Source organism: Eleginops maclovinus, chromosome 23 (genome assembly GCF_036324505.1).
Source record: "Eleginops maclovinus isolate JMC-PN-2008 ecotype Puerto Natales chromosome 23, JC_Emac_rtc_rv5, whole genome shotgun sequence".
NCBI lineage: Eukaryota > Metazoa > Chordata > Actinopteri > Perciformes > Eleginopidae > Eleginops > Eleginops maclovinus.
The window spans coordinates 8,042,064-8,066,162 of NC_086371.1; the positions used below are offsets into that span (position 1 = coordinate 8,042,064).

The following is a 24,099-nucleotide window of genomic DNA, read 5'->3' on the forward strand; positions in this document are numbered from 1 at the left end:
TTGAATTCTGAGTGGTTACCTTTTGTGGCTTCCTAACCGGCACTAGCAGGTTCAAGTCTTTGCTGTGTGTTGTGTTGAGGCTGAAGCTGTGCAGCACACTCTCCTTCTCAGTTAACATCAAACTAACTTTGGAGGTGGTAGCTACACTCCCACATATCCTCTCTCTTGCATGTATTAACACACACACTCACACAGTCCTACTTCTGACATCCGTCTGCTACAATGTGGAGGACTGCAGTAACAGCATGGGCGTGTCTAATCCATTCTGCATGGGAGATTGTGGCGTATTTGTAAATTCCTATTGTAACGAATGTTGAATCTTGCTTCTTGAAAGGAAGTTGCCAGCTTCCACGAAAGCATGTCTCCTTTTCTCCTAAAACATCTGTTAAATATACATACCAGTACATTTAGTGATGCGTTCAAGGCTTTAGTTGTACTCAACAGTTTAGGGATATAGGAATAAGGGAGAATTAGTGTTTTGTTGCTTGATGATAGTTACAAAGCAAACAGAAAAACAGTAATTATTCTTAGCTAACAATATCTCTACACAGGTTGGTTGGAAATGTATTTCTTCCCAGGAAAGCACAATTCGCTACAGGTTTGATCAGCAACCAGTCCCCGGCTATTGACTGTGAACAGCCAGCGCCCTTGTTCCCATAGTGACAGGACCTCTGTGTGCTGGCAGATAATCAATAGCTGACCGTTCTCCACATCGAGCTCCTAAGAAATGTCATCAAGACAATCGACTTACCGAGCTACGCTACTGCTGCAGAAGGAAAAAGCTCAGGGCCGCCTTCCCTGTACAAGGCTTAGACACAATAATAATGACTCCATAGATTTTCTACCCGTCTGTTTTCACTTTTGTTTTTCATATATCAATTAATAGGGCTCTTTAAGACTTTTAATCTTACTTAGATAATTAGAAATCAGTCAGGAATGTAACCTGCTGTATTCAGAACATATATTTCACAGTATATGATACAGAAAAGTATCCTCCCCAGTATATTTTTATAATACGTATGTTTAGCATTAAGAAATGCAGACTGATTTCTCCTTTAATATTCAAATAAAGCATTCAAAAACTGTGATAAATTCCCCTCTTCTCTAGTGAATCTATGAAGGTGTAACGCAAAATCAACTCCAGCCGTGTTGTTTATGGCGTTGCTGTATTTTTCCTTTATTTCCTTCCTCTCAAACCTCTTGGCGGTGCAGTAGGTGAAAGTATTACTGGCTTGCTGTGTGTTTGGCTCTTAGGGATCCGAACAGTGTACCCTGTGGGATTAAAAAGACTTATGGTCGCTAATGGCAGCCTCGGTAACATTTCTATCAAGCCCATCAAGTCCTAGTGCCACGTAAAAATCTGCTGTCTTCCTGAGCTATAGGACTCTTTTTTATCACATAATCATTAATCGATCCCTGCCGGACAGCAAACGAGCCGCTAGTTACGTATAAATTTACTGTCAGAGGAAAAAACGTATTATCTTCAATGAAAAATGTCTGCAACCGGAAATCTTGTTCAGCATGACTCTGTTGTTGATGAAAGATTGTATAATTTTTTTCTTTCGCTTTATTCCTAATGGAATGAACCATATTGAGTTATTTTGCATCGTGCCAGTAACACAAATCATTTCTGGAACCAATATGAGAGACTACTTTATTTCCAGTGATTTACTAGGATTTGGCTTTGATTTCCTGTATGAGTAGTATGGTGTTTATTAGCTGCCAGAAATGCAGCCTGCCAGCCTGCTGTGTCCCTGTAAGCAGTTCCTATTGCATTGTTTCATTTATAAAGTAGGGGAACACCATTTATTATAGAGGGGAATGACTGAAGTTAAATCAAATGATATATATAAAGGGGAACACAAATGGCTATGGATTCATTTTGCATCGTGAAATAACAATGTCCCATTTCAGGATGTCGCATTGTACATCATATGCAAAAACCCAGAGGACCTGCATTTGCATTCTGTCTGCATTGCGGTTGATACTTTCCTCAACAAATGTCAATAATGTTGGCACTCAGCACTGGTCAACACCAGTTTGAGATCAGTTTTATCTTGAGCTGAGATGATATTGGGTTGATTAACAAATATCATTGAATTACTATTTTTGATAAACAGTTACTTGCCTCCATATTTTTTCAGGAATTCACTGGTTACAGGTTTATGTTTGATGCTTTTGTTTTAGTTTTAGTTTCTTGTTGCCCAGAAGAATCTAACAATTGGATACGTCACACACAGCTGGACAAAGAAATTGACTTATCGACAACTTTAAATGTTAGTTGCAGTTTTTTGCGAGAATACTGTCTGCTCTTGTTTGCCAGGCTGCACAGTGAGGACTGAATTATTATAGTGTAATTGCTTAAAATCAGTTTGGAAATAGTTTTCTATTGAAGTCCTATTGTCCTGCCTATTATTGTACGTGGAAGAGACATTAAATAGTTGGACTTCTCTTCAAAACTCCCGTTGTCATAAGCGCTGTTGTTGTCAAAATATGCTCTGATGACAAAGCAAATTAATGAACTGTGCTTTACTAATCTCACAGCAAGAGGTTCCAGTTGTGTGTCAAGAGTTATTAAGTATTCCAGTGTGTTCCGTCTTTTTGACTTTCCCATCTCTTCTTTCCAGCCACAGCACCAACTCATCGGAAGAGGAGGGATTTAATGACCCGAGCTTACTGGAAAACCTCCAAAGTAATCATGTAAGTAATGTCAAGGTTTCCCGCCACCCGTTTGATGGCTGCTGTCTGTTTAGCACAAAACTAAGAAGGATTTTGGATGTAATTATGTGTGGTTGTATAAGGTTATCTTGTCAGCTTAAGGGGACTTTAGTGGACTTGTCTTTATGTGTGGTGGAAATGCTCTGATGGTAATGGCATGCTTAAATTTTCTTCTATCAAAATGACATGTTTGAACATATCAATTGTCTCTATATCAGTTTGATTAAAATCCAGCTGAGGGGTAGATTACCATTTCATTGAAGGGCATTGTAAACACAGGCAGGTAAACAACCTAATTATTCTGACAGGATAAAGAGTTGCTTATTTGCTTATCCACTGTGGGGAACTGTACTGCTGCAGAGTGATTACATTAGTCTGAACTTATGAGTATGAGCACTGCTCAAAAACAACATCGATGTATAGCAGTTGTGTTGTTTGGATTAAAAAGGTGCACATGCTTTGGGTATCCGTCACAGTACTTTAGCACTAAAGGCCACCTGTGGTAATGAAATGGGTGAGAACTGTGATTTATTGGCTCCTTGAGTCACTCAGTTGCAGAACAGCATGGGGGAGGCAAAATGTCACATCTAATTACATACAGTAGCACCGCCCAGGGAAAGGAGTAATCCCACTGTGATGTTTGCTTTGTTATGACAGCGCCATCTCTCCACACATTGAGTTTGTCTGGGATCTGCTTTGGTTTCATATTGATAGCCCCACACTCACTGCTAATTATACCGCATAACCAACCAGTGTTTGGAAACAGCAGTCCCTCTGAATCCATGGTAATGATTTTTTCCTCTGATTTGTTTATTGTCTTGGAGTTCTACCTCTAAAGATTTGATGATGGTGGTTGTCTGAATATTGTAGTACTTTTGTGAGTCATAGTTTGTTCCTTCTTTTAGTCGCCTTCTATAAGGCTCTTGTCACGATGCTGTCATATCATTTGAAATGTAATATGTGTGACAATGATATATGATATTAGCACTTTAGGGAAAAACTCTTATACGCTTTTTTGCAAAGAATAAGATACATTTAAATTGTACTGCTACTATAAATATGAAGATACAGCCAGCAGCTGCTTAGCTTAGCACAGCAAGTGAAAACAGGAGGAAATAGCCTGGCTCAAGATTATTTTGGTAAGATATACAGAACATAGAGTGAAATGTTGCATCGAACTCTTTCACAGTGTGCAAAAATACATAAAAAAGCTAAATAATAATTCAAAAATCATACATAATAGGAAACCTGGTTAAAAGTCACAAGTGAAATTAAAGGTGATCTTAACATTGCAGGTATTCCGTGTAGCCTTTAGACTAATTTTTACATGAATGTCCTTGAGTAAATTGTCTTTCAAGAGTTTGCGTTGTTTAAGGCTCTGATAGCCCGTGGGAAGAAGCTCTTCCTCACTCTCCCAGTGTTTTAAATTTTCCAGCACATCCGTACAACAGTCGGTCAGTCGGTGGTAGGGGGTCCTTATTATCCTCCTTGCTCTACTTACGCACCTGCTGTTGTATACAGTAGGCTCTGCACTGAGGGGAGCACGGCGCCAAAAAAACAGAGCTAACAAGCTCACACGTTATGCATTTTAAAAATGTTTATCTGTAATAAATGTAAACGTAAACCAGAGGTCATTTCCAGGTCATTTCCAGAACATTTCCCGGTCTGCTGCATTGACCCATGGAGTCGGCTCCTGTTGTCAGGCAATCTTGATATTATGGAAGGACTCCAGGAAGTCAATAGCTAACTTTTCCAGCCTTTTTGCTAGCTGCTCAAAGCACACGCGCATATTTCACCAAATCTTGCACTATTCCTTTAAATCTACTTGAAAACAATAACACTATGACATTATCTACAACTGTCAAGCTCTCAACGCTTCCCTCTCCCTTGTGTGCCTCATAGAAGCTACACTAAACGATCCATTTCATTTAACACCGTACGTTCTCACATTTTAAACACCGTGTCCTGATGGCCTTCAGCATGCATCCTACTTAAACATTACTAATCCTTATCATTAACAACTCCTTTGTGTTGCTGCAGGCTATTCGTAGGAGTCTTGTTGATACACTGTTGAGGGGGATGGCAGACTAGAAGAGAGGGGTATTAACAAAAATAAACCTCCCCCCTGGTGCTTTTCATGTTCTCTTGAGTCACTGGACATGTTCTCCGCCCGCAGAGCTCCAGCAGCCTCCGTGGGTGTTTGTTTACTTGCTCGCTCGTCTGGGCCGGGCGCTCTGCTTCATTTTCTCTTGACCCTTCAACTTTTTCCACACTGGCCACGTCTAAAGTGATGAGTGTCTGTCACTCTTATCCTGACACAGATTACCCAAGAGTCAGTGGGGGTGATGGCTGGCAGCACCGTATTAGCTGTCACTTCTAATTGTGCCATAAGAGCAACGCTCACAACTTGCCCTGCACTCTCTGCTCAGGTTATTTGGATAGCAATCACATGTGTGTGACATACTTGTGAGACCGTCAATGACAAAATGCATTCCTCACCCCATAACCCTAACTTTTGATGAAGTGCTTTGAAATTCTAGGAAATATGTTAACTGTTATTTCTGAGTCAGCCGACTTGATCAATACCACTCTTATATATGCATGTTTAATTAAGCTGGAGTGTGGAGACAGTTGTGTTAGCTTAGCATTAGCAAATCAGGGGTAGCTATGTTCCAACCAGCAGCTCTAAAGCTCACTTCTTGATTTGTAACATGAAATTATTATAATTTGTTTTCTTAAACACAACAAGTTTTGGCTTTCCTAGGGTTTTTTGGGGCTGGACTAATTCTAAGCTCTGCTCAGTGACCGTCTGGAGTCTGGTTTTACCCGTTAGCTCAGCTAAGGGAGTCCCAAAGATGTGGAACTATATGCCCAACCCAACCCTTAGCATATAGTTTTAATCACGATTTAGTTCTAACCTTAAACTAAACGTTTAAACTGACAGTCCCTTAAAGAGGTCATGACTGGCCAGAATGTGCTAAAAAAAACTTAAAAAAAAACGTCACACTCTTATGGCTCCTCGCAAAGATAGAAATATAAAGCCCACACACAGCGACATGTCCTTCAGAGGATACCTGTCAACCCAGACCAGATTAGCATGCTGCTAGAAAGCAGAGGGGCTCTCACAGCCACCTGGACTGTAATAGACTCTGTGTGTTTTCATTTAAAGCTGGCCCTTTGATTTGCCCTCCCCCCTCCATTCATTTTCTCTTTTGTTCCCAGTAACAGACCTCTCATCAGAGTGGCCATGGCCAACTGAAAGAGCAAATTGAACAATACCATGTACGTGTGTACACAGATCTTTTTTGAAAAGAGAAAAAAACAGCAGATGCTTTTGAGTAATGAGCAGTCAACAATACATAACAAGGCATTTTCTGTTACAGCTGCTGTAGAGTCTTTACGTCACCATCGGTTCATCTGTTTATAATGTTGGTCAGCTAATAACGTGAGCTTATCTTGCCATTGAACACATTTTTCCCAACCATCAGCAGCCTGATTACTGTTTGCTGTATGATTCAAGTCCAGCGTAGCCCTGGAGCTAGCTGATATCTGCCTCACTGACTAGAAGCTGGTGGTCCTCCAGCCTCAGACAGGAGCCTCAGCAGATGCCTGTCTGAGCCTTCCCCTGGGCTAGTTAGTCATACGTTTCCCCTCATTAATGTAAAATGGCCTCAGTGTATAGGTTAGGCCTTTTTTTCATTAACTAAAGCAACTTTATATTGCATGCACATGCATGAGGAGATGTCTGTCTGTGGGATCCTTCTGGCTCGTTACCAGCAGTCATTGGTCTGGCCGAACCTGAACAGCGGAGCCACATGTGTTTCAAAAACTGAAAAACGGGAAGATGGCTTTGAACAATTGCAGTTAATGGAAATTAAGACAGATCTTTAGTTTTAGGGTTATTTACTCCTGAATGAAAATACTGAATTTGTAGAGGAGACAGGTTTGAAGTCGATCAGTTGACTTGTGGTCTAATTATTTTGATTCAAACAGTTGTTCATAGGTTATTCAGTCGTCTCATTTCTTCTGCTGTTACCTCCCTTGCTAATATAAACTATTTGTGTGCATTCCCAGCCTAATATACAACACTAATGATGACAATGACTGTGTTATGGTCAGAAACAAGCTTTACATTTTAAGCATTTGTGGTTTGCTTCTCTGAAGATGGTAGTCTGAAAGCAAGTTAAACTTTATTTCCAAACAATTCCAAATGTTTGATTTGTTGATTACTTGCTCTACTACCAAGGTTGAACTGAACCCTCCTGATGTAGCAAACCTCCTGCTACAAAAAGGGTTAAATGAATGCTAGGACTTTTACTCAAATCTACAGTCCACACATATTAGTCATGGTTTATCAGTCTCACAGTCCTCTTTCTTTCCTCAGTATCCCTCTAAGTTGTTTTGTTTCTGTTGTGACATGTTTTGTTAAAGAACATTAAAAGTCAAAGTGCCCTTTCTATTCCTGTAGCCTACAGCTGCTGTCATCCTGGAGTTCATGACCATGATGGCCATCTGTCACACTGCGGTCCCCGAGCGCATCGATGGAAAAATCACCTACCAGGCTGCATCTCCAGGTAGATCACACCTCCATAACACAGCAAGTGGAATACAGCTTGAGATTTCACAGTATTTGAACACACTTTATCAGTTGTTTAGCTTTTTTGCCAAAACTTGTCTCGTATTCATGACTAAAACTAGTTATTTTGATATGAAGCAGCTAATCAGAATTCCATTTTTCAATTTGAAGCTCATCATTAAGAGGGCTTGTAAGTTATAATTGTGCCAGCTATTGCTAATAAAGCATTTAAAAAACTAACACTCACCACTTGTGCTGTTTTTTGCCTTTGGCTGACAGAAACAGTTTTGTTCTTGCCTGCAGGTGGTTCTCAGTGTCACGATCAGCTGTTACTTTTCTTGCTACTAGGTGTAATCCTAATACAAAGTGCTTTCCATCAATGATCATGTGTCGTTGATATGTTTTTTGGTGTAGTAATGTTTAATTTTCCATCTATTGACCTCTGTGTCTTTGCAAATGGATCAATCACTACAGCCTCTGGGTAGCTGTATTTCATAAAGGCGTTTTTCCAGTCATCAGTGCAGCAGAGAGTCATGGGTTGCATTATAAAATCAAATATCCTGTTTACAGAAAGCATGGTGTGTGTCACTTTGATTCTTCAAGCCTCACTTTGAACCCTCAGTCTATCACATGCAGTGGTGACACACCTGCCACTCAAGAAAACCTACCCTTTAACGTGATTTTTTTCCACAAAATCATTGGTGTTAGAGAAGGTGAAATTAACCACTGCAACTCTAAATAGCTGTGCTTTGTATTTTTTCGAGAATGACTGCAGGTTAAAGCATTTGCAAAATGGCTTCACCACTTAGACACAGTGGTTACCCCTAGCAGCACTATGTTAATTTCCTTAAAATTAGAACCTTCCTAATGAAGTCTGAAATTGTCAGTATGCTTAAAGGCTCAAATCTTTGATCCAAATGTAAACAAAGAAGTAGCTCTCATGGGAAACAGTTAAAAAAACACAGCCTCTGAAGCTTATGTTATTGCCAAATTGATTGACAAGCCTTTCAGTACATTAAAAACACTAAAGTGCAACTAAATAAAAGACGAATACTGATGTTTGTGGCTAAATCAGAAAGCTAGTGGGCAAAAATATTGATTGACTTAAAAGGCATTACATTAACCTCACAAAGCACTGCTGCTTATTTTTATCTCACATTTTGCTCTTGAAGAGAGATTCCATTTTTTGCCTGATTGCTTAAAACAATCATGTTCTTATGGAGCTTTGGGGTTTGAAGTAGAGCGGGGAATAGCTGCAAAGGGAAGGGTGGTGAAGTGAACTGTAAAAAACAAGCAGAGAGCTTTTTTCTCGCCCTGCAGCATCCTCATGCAAGCTGTACATGAGCTAGCTGGTTCACAGCTCAGTGACTACCCTCATTGTGGAAATGTTTTGAGACTCATGGTTATATTTGTGAAATGTTCAAATTCCAGGTTATATTGAGACAGTTGTGTGTGTGTTTATCTGAAACACTGTGGGTTTCTTTTTTTGCTTTAAAGATGAAGGAGCACTGGTGAGAGCAGCAAAAAACCTTGGCTTTGTGTTTTCCGGTCGAACACCAGACAGCGTGATTGTGGAAATGGTAAGTTGGACACCACAAGTTTAATGAAAGGCATGCAAGCTATTGCACTGACGGATGGCTCCACTTAATCTTTAATATGAGTATCATGACCCTGTAGCAGTATGACCTCAAACAAGGGAAGAGACTATAGGACTCTCTGATAAATGTGCGACACTAATGGGAAGGGTATTTGTTGAATCTAAGTAAAAAGACATTTTAGGTACTTGCTTTATTGCTTTTTTTCTGTCATTGATTGATAGAAACGTTCGTAAGCTGTGAAATAAACATAATGTGCAGACATAAAAGACTTATGTGATGACGAGAGACAAACATTAATATGTGCCCTGCTTAACAATAGAGCTTTAGTTTGAACATTTATTCATGTTTATTTATTAAAAGGAATTTTATAAAACAGACACTTCTGTAAGTTGCACCTGGCCAAGATATAGTACGGATAACCCCCGGTAAAAACTCAGTTGCTTTTACATGTGCACTTTTGTAAGCTTAATCAAACCAGACATACTATTTTAATTTTAGAGCCTTAGAGCTTTTCATACCTTATGATAGATCTAGGTTAGCCCTAGCTCTTTCCCTGTTTCCGGTCTTTATGCTAAGCTAAGCTAACCGCCTGCTGCTCCATCTACATGAGATTTGATAAGGGAAAGCTTTATTGATCCTTCAGAGGGGAAATTCAGTTGTTGCAGCAGCTTAAGAACAGTCATAGCAGAGATAAACAAAGAGAGTTAAAGAAATAAATAATATTTAAACGACAAGAACATTAGTGACATTTATAGCAGCAGTTTACAGAAAGCATGGTAACCACAGACATACAAACCACATTGCACATCAAAATGATTTTACCATGAAATTGTAGTGTCTTCTGAGAGTTACTTAAATATTTCTCTTGGAATTTGTCTTCATTTTGTTCATATATATTTTTTAAAGTCTTTAGAAAATGAAAATGGAACATGAGGAACATCCTGAGCTGCAGCGTGCGTCCTCTCCAGAGCTCCGGTCACTCGTCCCGTTGTTTCCTTAATTGGCTAACCTGATGATTGCACTCAAAGAGGCGGAGGCAGAAAGGCCAAGGCCATTCTCAAATTATTTTTACTTCTGCTGAGAACATCTTGTCTCTAAGTCGTTTGTCCAATTTCTTAACCTTTATTAGGCCTTCTTAAGCTCTCAGCATCTATCCAATCACTCTGTCTTGTACCTCGCGGTCTCTACAACTGAGGAAGTTAATTGAATTTTACCTTGTTATTCTGCCTCCATCGGCCCAGTGCATGCAGCTGATAACACATTTAACGTATAATTAAAGCTGATTTGAGGAGAGTGGCTTGTGCAACTTCAGATAAGTTGTCTCAGAAGGAGACTGTGGTTGAGAAGAGACCTTTCTTTGAGTATGTTAACACGTCTTTCTCTTTGGATTCAGCCCGGGACAGAGGAGAAGTACGAACTCCTTCATGTGCTGGAGTTTACAAGGTAATCTACAGCTATATTATGATGTGTACATCTACTGTTTCCTGTATTTTTTTTGGCCTAAGGTGTAATTTAATTAAACCTTAAAGAAGAGTATGATAACAGCTCATCATCTTCATGATTTCTACTAATTCATTGTGTGACCTTAGTGTGATTTCTATATTCAGCAGACATTTGCATGCTCGAACTGTACTTGATAATTTGCTACAGTGGCTGTAACACCCTATAATGCGATTCCACTGCTTTCTCTCATTAACCCACCCTTCTTCTCCCTTTCTTGCCTTTTTTCTCTCACAGCACGAGGAAGAGGATGTCAGTCATCATGCGCACTCCATCTGGGAAGATCCGCCTCTACTGCAAAGGAGCTGTGAGTGTCTGTCTCTCTCCATGGCAACGCATGACAGCCCATCACCATTACTGCGCACACATACACTCACACACCAACACTTGTGTCCAAGGCTCAGAAGCATAAAGCTAGATCACCATATTTCACACATGGGTGTCTCTATGAAATAAAGATTACACAAACATCTACAGGAAGGTTCTCAGCTACTATCAAACATCAGACCAACCTTATCCCTCATTTGTCCAAATCCATTCAGAATAACATCATATTTTTGGGGCAATTTACATTTTTGGGTAATACGTTGCTCTTTATTGTCTTATGAATTCTTTTTTTGTACGTTTGTTGTGTATTGATCCCTCCCCCTGTTCCCCCACAGCTTTTAAGCGTATGATTATTTCAGATTATAAAGAGCTTTTGCAAACTAATCTGATTAGAAGATGAAAGGGCATCAGAGAACAGAGAGAGCTGGATTCTAGCTGAAACACACATTTGTGCTTTAGTCCAGGAGGTTCCTTTCTTTCCACTCGGGGTGTCAATAACCAATGACTGTGTTTTTTCCCTTCAGGACACAGTGATCTATGACCGCCTGGCAGACAGCTCTAGGTACAAAGAGATCACACTGAAGCACCTGGAACAGTTTGCTACGGAGGGTGAGTGGACACACATCGCCCCCTGTCTGCCAAAAGTACAACATCTTAGAGGATGCTTCAAATCTACACTATATGCTTCTGTATCTCTCTCTTATTATCACCACTGGATCATCAGCTGCAGCAATATAAGTTGTTTTTTACTTTTCCATAGAGCCTCATATGAACAGTAAATCCTAATATGAGTATGTTGGAGCTGTGTTAAACGTGCGCAGTGGAGCCGAAAGAAACTGCATCAGACTCTCCTTTTTGTTCTGTGTTCATACTGCCCCCTTGTGAGACACCAGCAGAATGATGTCATTGGGAACATTTGATGTAGGCTAAAAATAGCATTCAGGACAGAGTGTGAAGATCTTCACTAACTGTTATTTTGAGAGGCTTGAATAAGACATGACTTCCTTTCTCTCCGACAACAAACATTGACCTATAAGCACATGTCTGTTATATGCATTAAACATAGAATCTAGATATGAACACAGATGTTTGAATTTCATGTATTTATTTGGATTTAATCTGCTTATTTATGAGTTAAGTCACACTACAAAGAGTGTAAAATGTAGTATTTATTGTATAGAGGGGCCTAAAAAGTACAGATTATAGATCACCAATAGTTTAAATGCACAGATCTCCCTGAATGACATGCTTGCTGTAACATCGACTGTAGAGTTTAATCTGCTCAACAAATCTTAGTTTTCAAAGGTAAAGTCATGACATTTTTACCCAGGTGTATTGAGGCCGTTTTCCTCTTACAGGACTGCGCACTCTGTGCTTTGCGGTGGCCGACGTCAGTGAGTCGTCCTATCAGCAGTGGCTGGAGATCTTCCACAGAGCCGGCACCTCCCTGCAGAACAGAGCCCTGAAGCTGGAGGAGAGCTACGAACTGATAGAGAAGGTTTGTGTGGTATATGATGCCATGACTTACTGATATGTTCCCTGAACTACTCCTAGCATCTTGCTTGAGGGGTGATTTATCTTTATCTGGTTACATTCTGCATTTACTAAGAGGCTTCTGGTAATCTGAAGAAAGATGCGCATAGCTATCGGGGTCATTGCAATCACACGTGGAATGGTGAACAAAAAGTTTTAAGAAATTGGGTTCACCAGCAGGTGGAATTTGTTTTCTGTGAGGTGGGTCTATGTGGAAGCGCTGGTCAACACAGGAAGCCACAGTCGTTAATCAACCATTTGGCACGTTCCTCATGGCTGCCCCTGCCTGCCCAAAACAAATGGAGGCAATCAATCATGAAATAAACATAAAAGCTTTCAGAGAGGAAAATGTAATGTGTATTGCTTAATGTGGCACTGATGCTGGGTTCATGGCCTTCCGTATTTAGAAATGCATACAGTAACGCCACATGGGGGCACAATGGAGTTGCAGTGGAATGCAAAAGAAACATTCGGCACAGTTTAAAGGCATCTGAAGCTGCTCCTTCATCATCTCATAAACAAAATGCTCCAATGAGAGTAATAACACGTCAGGATGTGATGAACTGCTTCTTATTCAGCCTTGGAACTAGTTAGTGATAAGAAACAAACATGACTTTTCTTTGTTATTGTGTGAGAGAACTATACTTTATTACCTGATCCTTCAATTGATTATAATTATGAACTATTATTGATGGTTAGCATTGATATAAATTGGTGCTATGATCATATTTGCTGAATCATCCTTCAAACAACTTCCCTGCCCTCATATTATTACAGTGTGTTCTTCCTTAGTGTGTACATGTGACGAAAGAGGAATCGTTTCTCATGAATCTTTGTGATTTGTTCAAGCTTACATCGATTATTTCTGCACTATAGCTGAACTAACTTCCAGGAACTGGACAGACTCTTTCCAGGAAGACCATCAGATGGCCATCAGATACAAAGTGCTACACGGCAGCCTCAGTTAGAAAAGTTAAACTTCTCTTCTTAAACATATGGAGCATTGGAGGAAAGTACACATACAATGCCAGAGAGAATCTACCGCCCTTCGGCTGTTTACTGATTGTTATGGTCCCACCCAGGCTTTAGGGTTGAAATACTGATCCAAGTTCTTCTTATATCATAAGCCACAAAGAGGGCCTTTTAAAAACAACCACAGGAACAAGAGAACAACTCACATCAAACAGGCAAATGAGGACTCTTCAGCTATAGTCGTGTTCTTCCTCAGGCGATGTTTTTCCGTACTCAGTGGTTCAAATATGATTATAGAGGACAGAGCTACAGATGTACAGGCAGCACGGCTCAGGTCACAACTTAAAGAGCTTCCCCTGCCTTTCCTCTGCTGCTGGCTCCTGTCTCCCCTCCACCCCTGGGTCTCGTCAAGTCTTTGGCCCATATGAACCCACAACCAGCCCCACATAACCACCAAGGTTCCTGGGAAAAACACCAACAGTTTTTTGTGGGTGTTTTTTGTGAGGGAGAAATCATGTCTGCAGATGCAAACACACAAAGAGGCTCAGTAACTGATCCAAAACCCCTTAAGCCCGTGGTGATTTTCCTGGGTGATAAACAAGAGCAGCTGATGAAGGGAAAAACATGAGTGAATGAGTGACACAATCCGGGCGCACATGTTTCTCTGACACATGACGATCTAAAGGCTTTCCTCTTTTTGCACCATGTTCTGGCTTTTTTTATACACTTTTTTTTCTGTTATGTCTGGTGTAGAACCTGCAGCTGCTCGGGGCCACCGCCATCGAAGACAAGCTCCAGGATAAAGTGCCAGAAACCATCGAGACACTGATGAAGGCGGACATCAAGATCTGGATCCTGACAGGGGACAAACAGGAAACAGCTATTAACATTGGTGAGAGTCACACGCACTGCCATAAAGTTTGTAGACTCACTAGATGACACCATATCTTGTAATTTCAACACCAGTTTGGGTCAAGAGCCAAGAACAGTAGATGCTAAATGTCCCATAATACAACTAAAATGTATAATAATTAGACTCCTGGCTCCTAAATGCCCACTTCTCCCAAACCTCACATCTGCAGCTGGCATACAGGCTTCTGTTAAAAGCTAAACGAAGAAGACAAATCTAAACTGAACTCCAAGTATTAAATTGGTGCCTTTAACACCGTCTGCACACACTTACTTTCATTAATACGTCTGCATCATGACATGCACTGCTTGTGTACTCGGTCTCCAAACCAAATGGAAAAACCCCCGGTGAACCTGATCCGTGTTGTGATAGATTGCATGCCAGCGTCTTACAGGTAGCCCAGTCAGCCCCCGTTTCATTCTTCACCTGGCGAGACAAACTACTGACAAGCTGAATGCTTCTCTGTCACACATATCTAGCAAAAGCATCTGTCGCAGAATGCTAGATGATGTATGAGCTTACTGCTCTGACATGAAATAAATAACATGCATATGTACACAGGCAGGCAGCTCTCACGTATCTGGCTCCCCCAGAGGGTTTTAGCGCTGCAGATGTTATCAGGAAGGTCGAACTCTGGTCCACCAGTTCCAGTTTAGTCTTCTTAATGGTGCTCTAAGATGTGCTTAATACTACAAATCCACATTAAACACAGCCAGATAAATAGATACGAAAAGTACCTCCGTTGTGGCTCTACCTAGCTACCACTGTGGCCTGCCTGAATCAGCCCTTTGTGCCCACCGTGCCCAGATGTGCGGGAGCTCTGCAGAGGCACATGCTCGCTGGAAGTATTTTTACAGGACCGCTGTTTGACTAAGTTGCTCTGTAAAACCTCAGCTCAATATTGACTTTGTTTTTTACTATTTTCCTCACTGAAAGACGATCCCCTTTGCCAGGGTTAATGGTGCACGTTTTGCCACATTTAACCGGTGAATTCAGCCCATCGCATTTACATTATTCTACATTTCAAGGTGGCCTGAACCACCCAAATTTCACTCTTGGCACAGAATATTTGGCACACATGGAGTTGAGTTTAATAATTTTACTAATAAAATGATATTGAACGAATGCCTGATGTTGAAGCTGTAAAGACTGTCATGCTTCAGTTTGCCCCTAATCCTGAACTGTCATTAAATAATACACCATTACTACTCCGACTCAGTGGTTTTGGGGAAAGAGCCATGTTTGCTCTGGAACTGTGTGAAGTTTGTTAGTGGGATTTAAATGTTCTTAATTCTTAGGAAAGGACACAAATGCCCACTCCTCAGCTTGTTGGGAAACACTACACATTTTAATTAATGTGTCACAGATGAAAGCAATTTTCCAGAGGGTGCATCATCCCTGGCAGAAAAACACCCACCCCTTATTTCCTACACAAATATATCATTTTTGGAGGTTCTTCCTCTCAAAATGAAGATTTCCCTCTGCGGCTGAACCTTTTGTCTTTACTTGAATGTCTCGTTTTCTGTGACTGGAGTGTCCCTGTTACACATTCCTCACGTCCTGTGGGAGCAGTGTTTAGTTCCGCTGAGATGGAGGAAGGCCAGGAATTCAACTTTCTCTGGTGAAATTAAAAAGGGCAGTCAAATGAGCTTAAGGTAAACACATTAAGCGGAAGGGCTGTGGCAGGAACTGACAAGGGGGAAGGGAATCAAGGCAGTGTTGAGATGGGGAGACATTTTTCCTCACATTGGCACATTTTTGGACGTTTGCACCTTAAGCACTTAAGAAAACAATCTGCCAGACCCTGACCCTGTTTGGTTTTGACTCTGAAGGTGAAACCCTCTCATTTCCTCATGTACGGCCCTCTCTGTGAATGCTGTGTGTGTTTTTGTGTTTTCTGCATAATCTTATCTCAGTTTCACTCACAGAAAATGCCACCCATGTCTTCACAAAACATGGGCTTTGTGGTCGCTTCCAGAAAGAAGCAAAGTGTTGTAGCCCACAAATATGTGTGTGGTTATGCCACAGATGGCAGCCTTTTCATACAGCCGAGGGTCTAAACTGAACGCTTCAGTCATGGTCGGAGAAACATTTCTGTTTTCCCCAATCTGAGGCTCCCTTTACCACCTCGCTGGTGACCCTGAGCATCTGTCCCGGGCAAGAGCTGAGGGAGCGCTCCCCAGGGAGCCATGTTGGGTAACTCAGAGTTGTAACTACCTATTAAAACAGGAAACTGACAAACTCTTGTAAACCAAACTCATTAGTCATGTCCTGAGACACTGGCTTTGAGCTATAACATTTTAATTGGTGTCCCTTAAAACGTTTTGCCACGCACTGTTATGTCCTTTATTTCTTTGATTTAGTTCATGTTGTGTATTCAATCGGTGTGTGTGCAAGGGATTTTGGGCCATAATCAGAAAAGTTGGCAACCTAAAGAGGGTAATAGAATCTGAATTAAGCTAGAATTTGACGTAGTTATTGAATTCATTTAAAGTATTTCCTGCCTACTTGCGTGCTTACTTTCCAGCCCTTTCAAGTTTTCTAAACTTTCTTCTTTCCTGTTTGTCTTTATTTTCTTTTACAGGACATTCCTGCAAACTACTGACCAAGAACATGGGCATGCTTGTGGTCAATGAAGACACTCTTGATGTGAGTATTTAGCGTGTTATCCACAGAATCACTTTATTGCTGACAAAACCAAAAACCACACCAAGCGAAACAAAGCTCACAATTATTTTACAAAATGTTTTACTAGGACTTTTGCCTCGTCCACACATAACTAACCACTTTTCTTGGGTCAGTCATGCAATAAAAACAATGTAACCTAGCTGCCATTTTCCTCATGCCTGCATCTTTCAGCATTTTCAGAACAGCTGACGATAAAGAAAAACACCATACTCTGGATAAATGATTTACAGTCATTTCTATTCTCGATTCATATTCGTGTTTGCTAATTTAGCAACAACGGTTCAACGGAGTCAATACCGCTTGAAATGTATGATTTATTAATATTTTTATATGTTTTTTGATTTTACTGATTTACAATTTGGCACCTATCATGTAGCTACTGTATTTTTTGTAGTTTGAAGTTGTGATTGTGAATTAGGGCATCACAAGGATGTGTTTTAGCATAATAATCCCCTGATCTCATCAACCACTCCCTGTGAAAGAGCTTTCTCAAACCCTGAAGGGACAAGACCACAGGGAGCCGTCCACTCTCACAGCCAACACACATCCCAAAACTGCCTTTACCATCTTTAAGACCCCCAGCAGAGAAGTCTGTTGACCCCTTGGCAGTAGAGCCTTGTCTGTTGTTTCTGAGATTGAAAAGGGCACGTCGCTGCACCTCGAGCGGGAGGAAGCTAAGCAGAGGAGCCGCAGATGGACGAGAAAATCGACTTGGGGGCAAGAGAGGGGGGAATGGTGAGAAGAAGTGGATCAGGGAGGGGAAAGCAACATGGGGGTGTTTGCGGGGGTGATGACGGACGGCCTTCACTCTGTCAGCCAGTCGTTAAGCGTGATAAATTAAGTTTAGGTAGAAATTTGGGCTCGGTGCACTCATGAAGCATGCGGACCGGCGCTTTTGAAACGTCAGTTCTCATTCTCCTGTGGTTGAACAGATGCTTACATAAGGCAGCAAAGGGAGAAAACCTCTCCTCCAACACTGAGGAGGCACAGAGAGTAATTGGAGCATGTCTTCACTCTTCGTTGTGTTTAACAGAGTGAAGGTTATTCTCAAAGTTAAGGTTATGTCATTTCGAATAGCTCTGTCTTCCAGTCAGCATCTTTAATAATGTGGAGAGCTGCCTATTCATCTATATGAAACACAGTCACAGATGGTGCATATTATTTGAACTTTGCTTATTGTATGTGTTTAAGTTGTATAAAAACAATGAAAACACAGGCTGCAGGGGAATTTTGGTTTGGAAAATGATGATTTACAGCCTAAACATTCACTAACTTTGGTTAGCTGTAGTTCAGGAATAAAAAAGTACATGTCAACACATTTCGAACTGAGGTCAAATGTCCCTTTTTTGTGGGTGCCACTAGAAGTCTTATAAAGATGATGACATTACATCCATACAAATGTCCAGATTCCACATCATGAGTGTCACGTCCTGTAGGCTAAATCACTCAAGTGTCCATATCAACAATAGAGCTCAGTCTTTGTGGGAAGCTCTCGTGGATTTCTGAATGGACAGCGCACACGCAATCCAAAGCCAAACACTAGCTAGTCACATAGGCCAAACTGTTCATTATATCCTTAACAAAGAGGCTTTAGGAGGAGAGTTGCAGCATTAGTGCTAAAATTCCTTGGTGGAAATTAGGGAGTAAATGGCCGTCCTACTTGAGGAAATGGTAAACTTTGCTTATCGCATGGAATATAGATATCACAGCTTGACTTGCTGCTCTCTCCTACACACACACACACACACACACACACACACACACACACACACACACACACACACACACACACACACACACACACACACACACACACACACACTCAAAGAGATGTCTCTTAAAAACATCATGTAAAAGTGGAGATATTCAACATTTTTGCTTTGCGATGGAATATAGATATCACGGCTTGGTTTGTGCTCTCTCCTACACACACACACACACACACACACACACACACACACACACACACACACAAGCCTGCCCCCTGCTCTCTGTCCCGTGCTGTTTTACAGACCCCATCAGGGATGGTTAAGTCCTCGCAGCTGCTTTCTGCTTGTATCCTCTTGCTTAGTTTCTCTCCTCTGTTAATCCATCATCTCTCTCTGTGCGTGTCTCTCACTCTACTTCTCTCGCTTTGTGTAACGTAAAGCCCCGTCTCCAAATATTTCCTTTAAGCTGGGGTTTCAGAGTTTTGTTATGCCAAGCCAATGTTGCCTTGGTCCCTGTGGTACAATCGGACTGCTCTGACATATCTGACCTCAACACCAGCCTGGACCCCCCCCCTCCTCCATCAGTAATGCTAATGGCCAACATTAATGATAGCAGCTGTTTGAGCATCTGCATGTCATATTAGGTCTGATATCCTGCATTGTGTCATTGTTTGTATCTGCCAATTTTTGTCATTTAACTGTGTCCACCTGTAAACCATTACAGATGTAATTTCATGCAAGAAGAGCCTCTATTATATTTTTGCACTTGTGAAGCCAGGTTATTTCTGAAAATGTGTTTTACTTCTTTTGTAAAAATCCAATTTAAAACAAACATGTCATACATAGAGCTGCAGCAGCGATTATTCGACTACTTGAGTCAATCTGCAGAAAAATTAACTCCCAACTATTTTGGTATTTAATACATTGTTCAAAGTACATTTTTATTCAAAAGGAAAAAAAAATCAGCTGCTCATGAAGATTTCACACTTGAATTAGTTGCATTCATTATCAAACTAAAAATCTTAATATTTTTCTCAAGACATTTAAAGACCCTCCAAGACAAGCTGAGATTGAATAATTTATTCTGACATTTTAATGACCAAGCAATAATGAGGAAAATAATTGTTAAAAATAATCGAAAAATGACAGTTAATAATCATAAGTTGCAGCACTTGTAGAACATCTACCTGTCCCTCAGAAAGTGGCTACACACAGAAATGTTTTTTCCTTATGGCTTCACCATCTGTAGTGAAGATGATCGAATGATGAATACAAGGATGATCTCACCCTTCCATCCATCCACTCCACATGCCTCCATCCAATAGGACAGTAAATCCTCTTGTCAGTCTCATATTTATGGCTTTTCAACATCACTCATCATCATAGCTGTATGTACTGTATAAGCAAACCCAATCCATTCTCAGAACTCGTCTGTGTTATCACCTCGTGGCTAAGGTCCGAGTGTAATAAGCTTAGGAAACAAAATAAATATCAAACATTTCTAGAGCAGCTGCTCCACAGCAGTTTGGGATTAGCAAGAAGAGTAGAAATATATATGTGAAAGAGAACTAGGTGAACATTTCCTGTTGTATTATGAATGCCACTGGTACCTGTGGTGACACAAGCATTGGAGGAACTTTAGAGGGGAATACATGATAGCTGCGTCCAAGCAGATAAAATATAACACTTTTCCAAGATTACACTAGTGCATTTACTGTGGTTCAGTACCAATCATTCTTATTCTCTAGACTTGTCATATATTGGATTAACAGTCATCATGTGGTAATGAAAAACAAGAAAATACAACTAATACAAATATTCAATGGTTTTACAAGTGTATTTAACATTCTTCTTATACTCCATAAAACATCTGTTATTCCGGGACTTTTATGTGCACTTAATGTAGCATTGATGCAAAACCAATTATTATAAAAAGTGTATAATATTTTCCTCTGTTAACGAATTAAAAATGCTTTTAAATAGAATGAATAAAAGCCTTAAAGCCAATCCCCCAGGGTTAAAAGAGCGACCAATATCTTGGTGCACATCTCTTCTTGCAAGTCGTACACAGAAGGCTTTAAATTATAATGATTAATCACACAAATTAAACTTATATATATGACTTTTTTTCCATTACACAGAGAACGAGGGAAACGCTAAGCCACCACTGTGGAGTCCTGGGAGATGCCCTCTACAAGGAGAACGACTTTGCTCTCATTATTGACGGGAAGACTCTGAAATACGCGCTCACATTCGGAGTGCGACAGTACTTCCTGGACCTCGCGCTGTCCTGTAAAGCTGTCATTTGCTGCAGGTAAGATTTATTCTTTCAACAATAAAACGAACCAGAGATAATAAACTCTTCTGACCAAAATGAAAAACGATGGTCCTGCTGCGAAGACTTAACGTACTGAATCTGTTTCTGCACCTTAAATAAACTACACAAAATGTGTGTTTAAGTACAACACTGTACTGTACACTACTCACAAGGAGAAGTCATTGTCAAGTGTCCATTTTTAAGCAGCACATCAGAAAACACATGTATATAGAGTTGGAAAATTCTTAAATTTTCTACTTTACGATGTCATAAAATGTTCAGACTGATAGCCCCTGACTCAAAGATTTTGCTATATTATTAAACGGAGACAGCAGCTTACAAATAACAAGCAGAAAGTACGTCGTTTTTTTAACCTTTTTCCTTAAAAATGAATTAAATTCAAATTAAAGTTGCGTGGTTAAACTGTAAAGCATTATGTCTTTGCCACAAAGGTCGTTGAGTATTTTATGGCAGCAGTTTATAAAGTGTGATGGTTATAAATTTAAATGGCAGCTTTCAACTTCATGCAGGTACACTGTTGAGCTGCCCAGGCCACATAAATAATAGGAAGTACTTAAGTACTTAAGCAACCATGACGGCGTCTGAGGCCAGAAATCAGCACCACGTTTTCAGAACAACAGCAATCCTTATGACTCGGTACATTGCATCAACATTTTTATTGACTCTCCCCCCTCACCTCTACCTGCCTTTGCCTTGTGCACACTCTGTGGGCACTGAGAGACACCACGGGATGAATGAAGCCTCTTAAACCACGGAAAAGATAAACATTAACAATTTCACAGCTTAAGACAGACTTGCAGTTTATGACATCATCTCTGGAGACTACCCCTGAACCTCTGGTGCGCTGAGAGGAAGCTCCTGTATGGAAGAATACAGACTTTGCAGTCAGTGAGGACTTGAAGTCAAGGTTGACGTCTCATAAAGGAAGAGTTATAAATTATTTCAAAAACCATCAGCTTATAATTGGCTGTACTTAATGGACCCAGTAGGAAAGGTCTTACAGGGTCTCTTAGAGCAGGGAGAAAGAGCAGCGGACGGGAGGAATGCATAACCCCAAAATATATATTTTTTTTATTTTGAATAGAAGTGCACGGTTCCCCAAACAGACCTTTCCATGCCACCATTATTTTTTGTACATTACATCTAAAAAAGTTGTAACATTCTTGGGTTTTAATTGTATTTCAAAACTACAAAGGAGCTTTGTCCAAAATGTAAAAATAGTTACTGGAACTAAACTAACCCTAACCCTGATCTCAAGAATGCCACATTAAAAGCTCCATCTGAAACAAACCCATTTCTGAGATAAAAAACCCCATTGTTTATAACTTTGTGAATTGATATTTTTCTTTACAGAGTCTCTCCTCTTCAGAAGTCAGAGGTGGTGGAGATGGTGAAGAAACAGGTGAAGGTGATCACGCTGGCTATCGGTGACGGTGCTAACGACGTGGGAATGATTCAGACGGCTCATGTCGGCGTAGGAATCTCAGGCAACGAGGGTCTGCAAGCCGCAAACTCCTCCGACTACTCTATTGCCCAGGTGAGTTTAGTGAGAAAACACACAACATATCAACGATGTTGTTTCCTCATTTGAACTGGGAGATGGAAGACATACATTTAAAGTGGGAACAAAACAAGTTATTGTTTATGTTTAAAATGAAAAAAATTGATTGACAGCTTTGTATATTTGACTACAAATGGGATGGCATCAGGCCATCAGAGAGAGGCTGAGAAAACCATACCAAAGCACTCAATGTGTCATTATTGATTTGATTATTTACTTTTCTGATAAATGTATTCAGACTACATTAACATGTTAAATGTAAAGAGCTAAACAATGTTGAATACACTTGTGAAACTTTTATTTTTATTTAATTTCGAACAAAATTATTTAAGCAGTGACTGCTAAGCCTCAGATATGCTAAGTATGAAGCTAAGTATATACATCATATTAAAAAGAGCAGAAGATAAGATTTCAGACTTTTGCATTGTTAAAACATGATTTTTATTTGAAGCTGCAGGGGCATGCCCTCAATTTGCAGCAATAAACTGAAACCAATGCCCATTTCTATCTTCCAAAACTCAGTTTTTTGTGTAACTGATAGCTTGGCACATTGTTCTGGGTAACAATAGGTCAAATGTCTGCTAGGGCATTAGCTTATACAGTGAAGAAGTAACACCTGTAAAACAAGCATCTGGTGACACCCAACTCCCATCCTAACCACACAGAAACAGATCCCAGCTAAATGCTGCTCAAATACATGCTTTTATCCTCATAACCAGTTTGTCTAAAACTCTGCAAAGAAATGGGATACCCAGAGCAACAAGAGCCATGTTTCTCCACCGCACGCCACTCCGTACATCATGTTTCTATTACAGCCACAGGGCTGGAGAGTACGGGATACCAAATGTTGACTGAAACACAGAATGCTCTGTGCTTCAGCACGCAATTACCTTTCAAGAGACTCGGGTTTGTCTTAAGTGCCCTCTTCAGTGGGCATGACATGTAAAAGTGCATGTTTTCCAAAGATAGGTGGCCTCTTGTAATCTATTTAGCTTGTTTACCAGCATACAATTAAATTAAACCTCCAGACATCCAATGGTGTTTTCAACATATTGGCGTAACGATACATTCACTGTAATTTGCATACTGCAAACTGAGACCAATTCTCAGGATAACCCTAACCCCTAACCCTATGCTGCTGTAGATTATTAAGCAGAATGTTTCAAAGATGTTCTACTTAAACGCTTGGAGTTATCTGATGAAAGGCTTTGGGCTGAAGCACCTCTGCTTTCCATCCATCAGCAGCTCAGGTTGGTGGTAACTGATGTTTGATCAGACCATACGAGGGTTCGGACAAACTGGGGGTCGCCACTGTGCTGTCCTTACGCCAAAACATACTGTGGTGAGGCTGAAGGACAAGAAAACCTTCCGATAAACATTTTGTCTTTTACCAAGAATGTAATTTTACTCGTCCTACTTCCCTACTCTGTGTCTGAGACTGGACCTTTCAGATTGTGTGATGGAAAGACGATGCAGTGTGGATCGCGTGCTTCACTTGAGTCATTAGCTGGCAACACAGATGAAACACTTGCCTCAAAGTTCTGCTCCAATGTAATCACACTTATCAGCCAGAAATTGCAGTGAAATGGTAATTTCACCACAGTCCCTAAACGTTGCCATAATTATAAAACCATTTTACTATTATGCTGAGCCCCAGGAGATTATACCC

The 24,099-nt window shown here is 40.5% G+C and overlaps 1 protein-coding gene across 6 annotated transcripts in view; it reads left to right on the plus strand.

The window, feature by feature from the left end:
• Nucleotides 1-24,099, plus strand: part of atp8a1 (ATPase phospholipid transporting 8A1) — a 95,509-nt gene that overhangs the window by 41,098 nt on the left and 30,312 nt on the right. For all 6 annotated transcript variants that reach the window (XR_010165129.1, XM_063876254.1, XM_063876256.1 and 3 more), the window contains 11 exons: nt 2,628-2,700; nt 7,187-7,292; nt 8,792-8,874; nt 10,286-10,335; nt 10,630-10,699; nt 11,244-11,328; nt 12,078-12,217; nt 13,978-14,116; nt 16,719-16,783; nt 20,673-20,845; nt 22,223-22,406. Coding sequence is in view for 5 of the 6 variants with exons in the window: in XM_063876254.1 (XP_063732324.1) it covers nt 2,628-2,700; nt 7,187-7,292; nt 8,792-8,874; nt 10,286-10,335; nt 10,630-10,699; nt 11,244-11,328; nt 12,078-12,217; nt 13,978-14,116; nt 16,719-16,783; nt 20,673-20,845; nt 22,223-22,406 (1,168 nt within the window). In the remaining variant the exon portion in view is untranslated. The remainder of the gene's footprint in view (nt 1-2,627; nt 2,701-7,186; nt 7,293-8,791; nt 8,875-10,285; nt 10,336-10,629; nt 10,700-11,243; nt 11,329-12,077; nt 12,218-13,977; nt 14,117-16,718; nt 16,784-20,672; nt 20,846-22,222; nt 22,407-24,099) is intronic.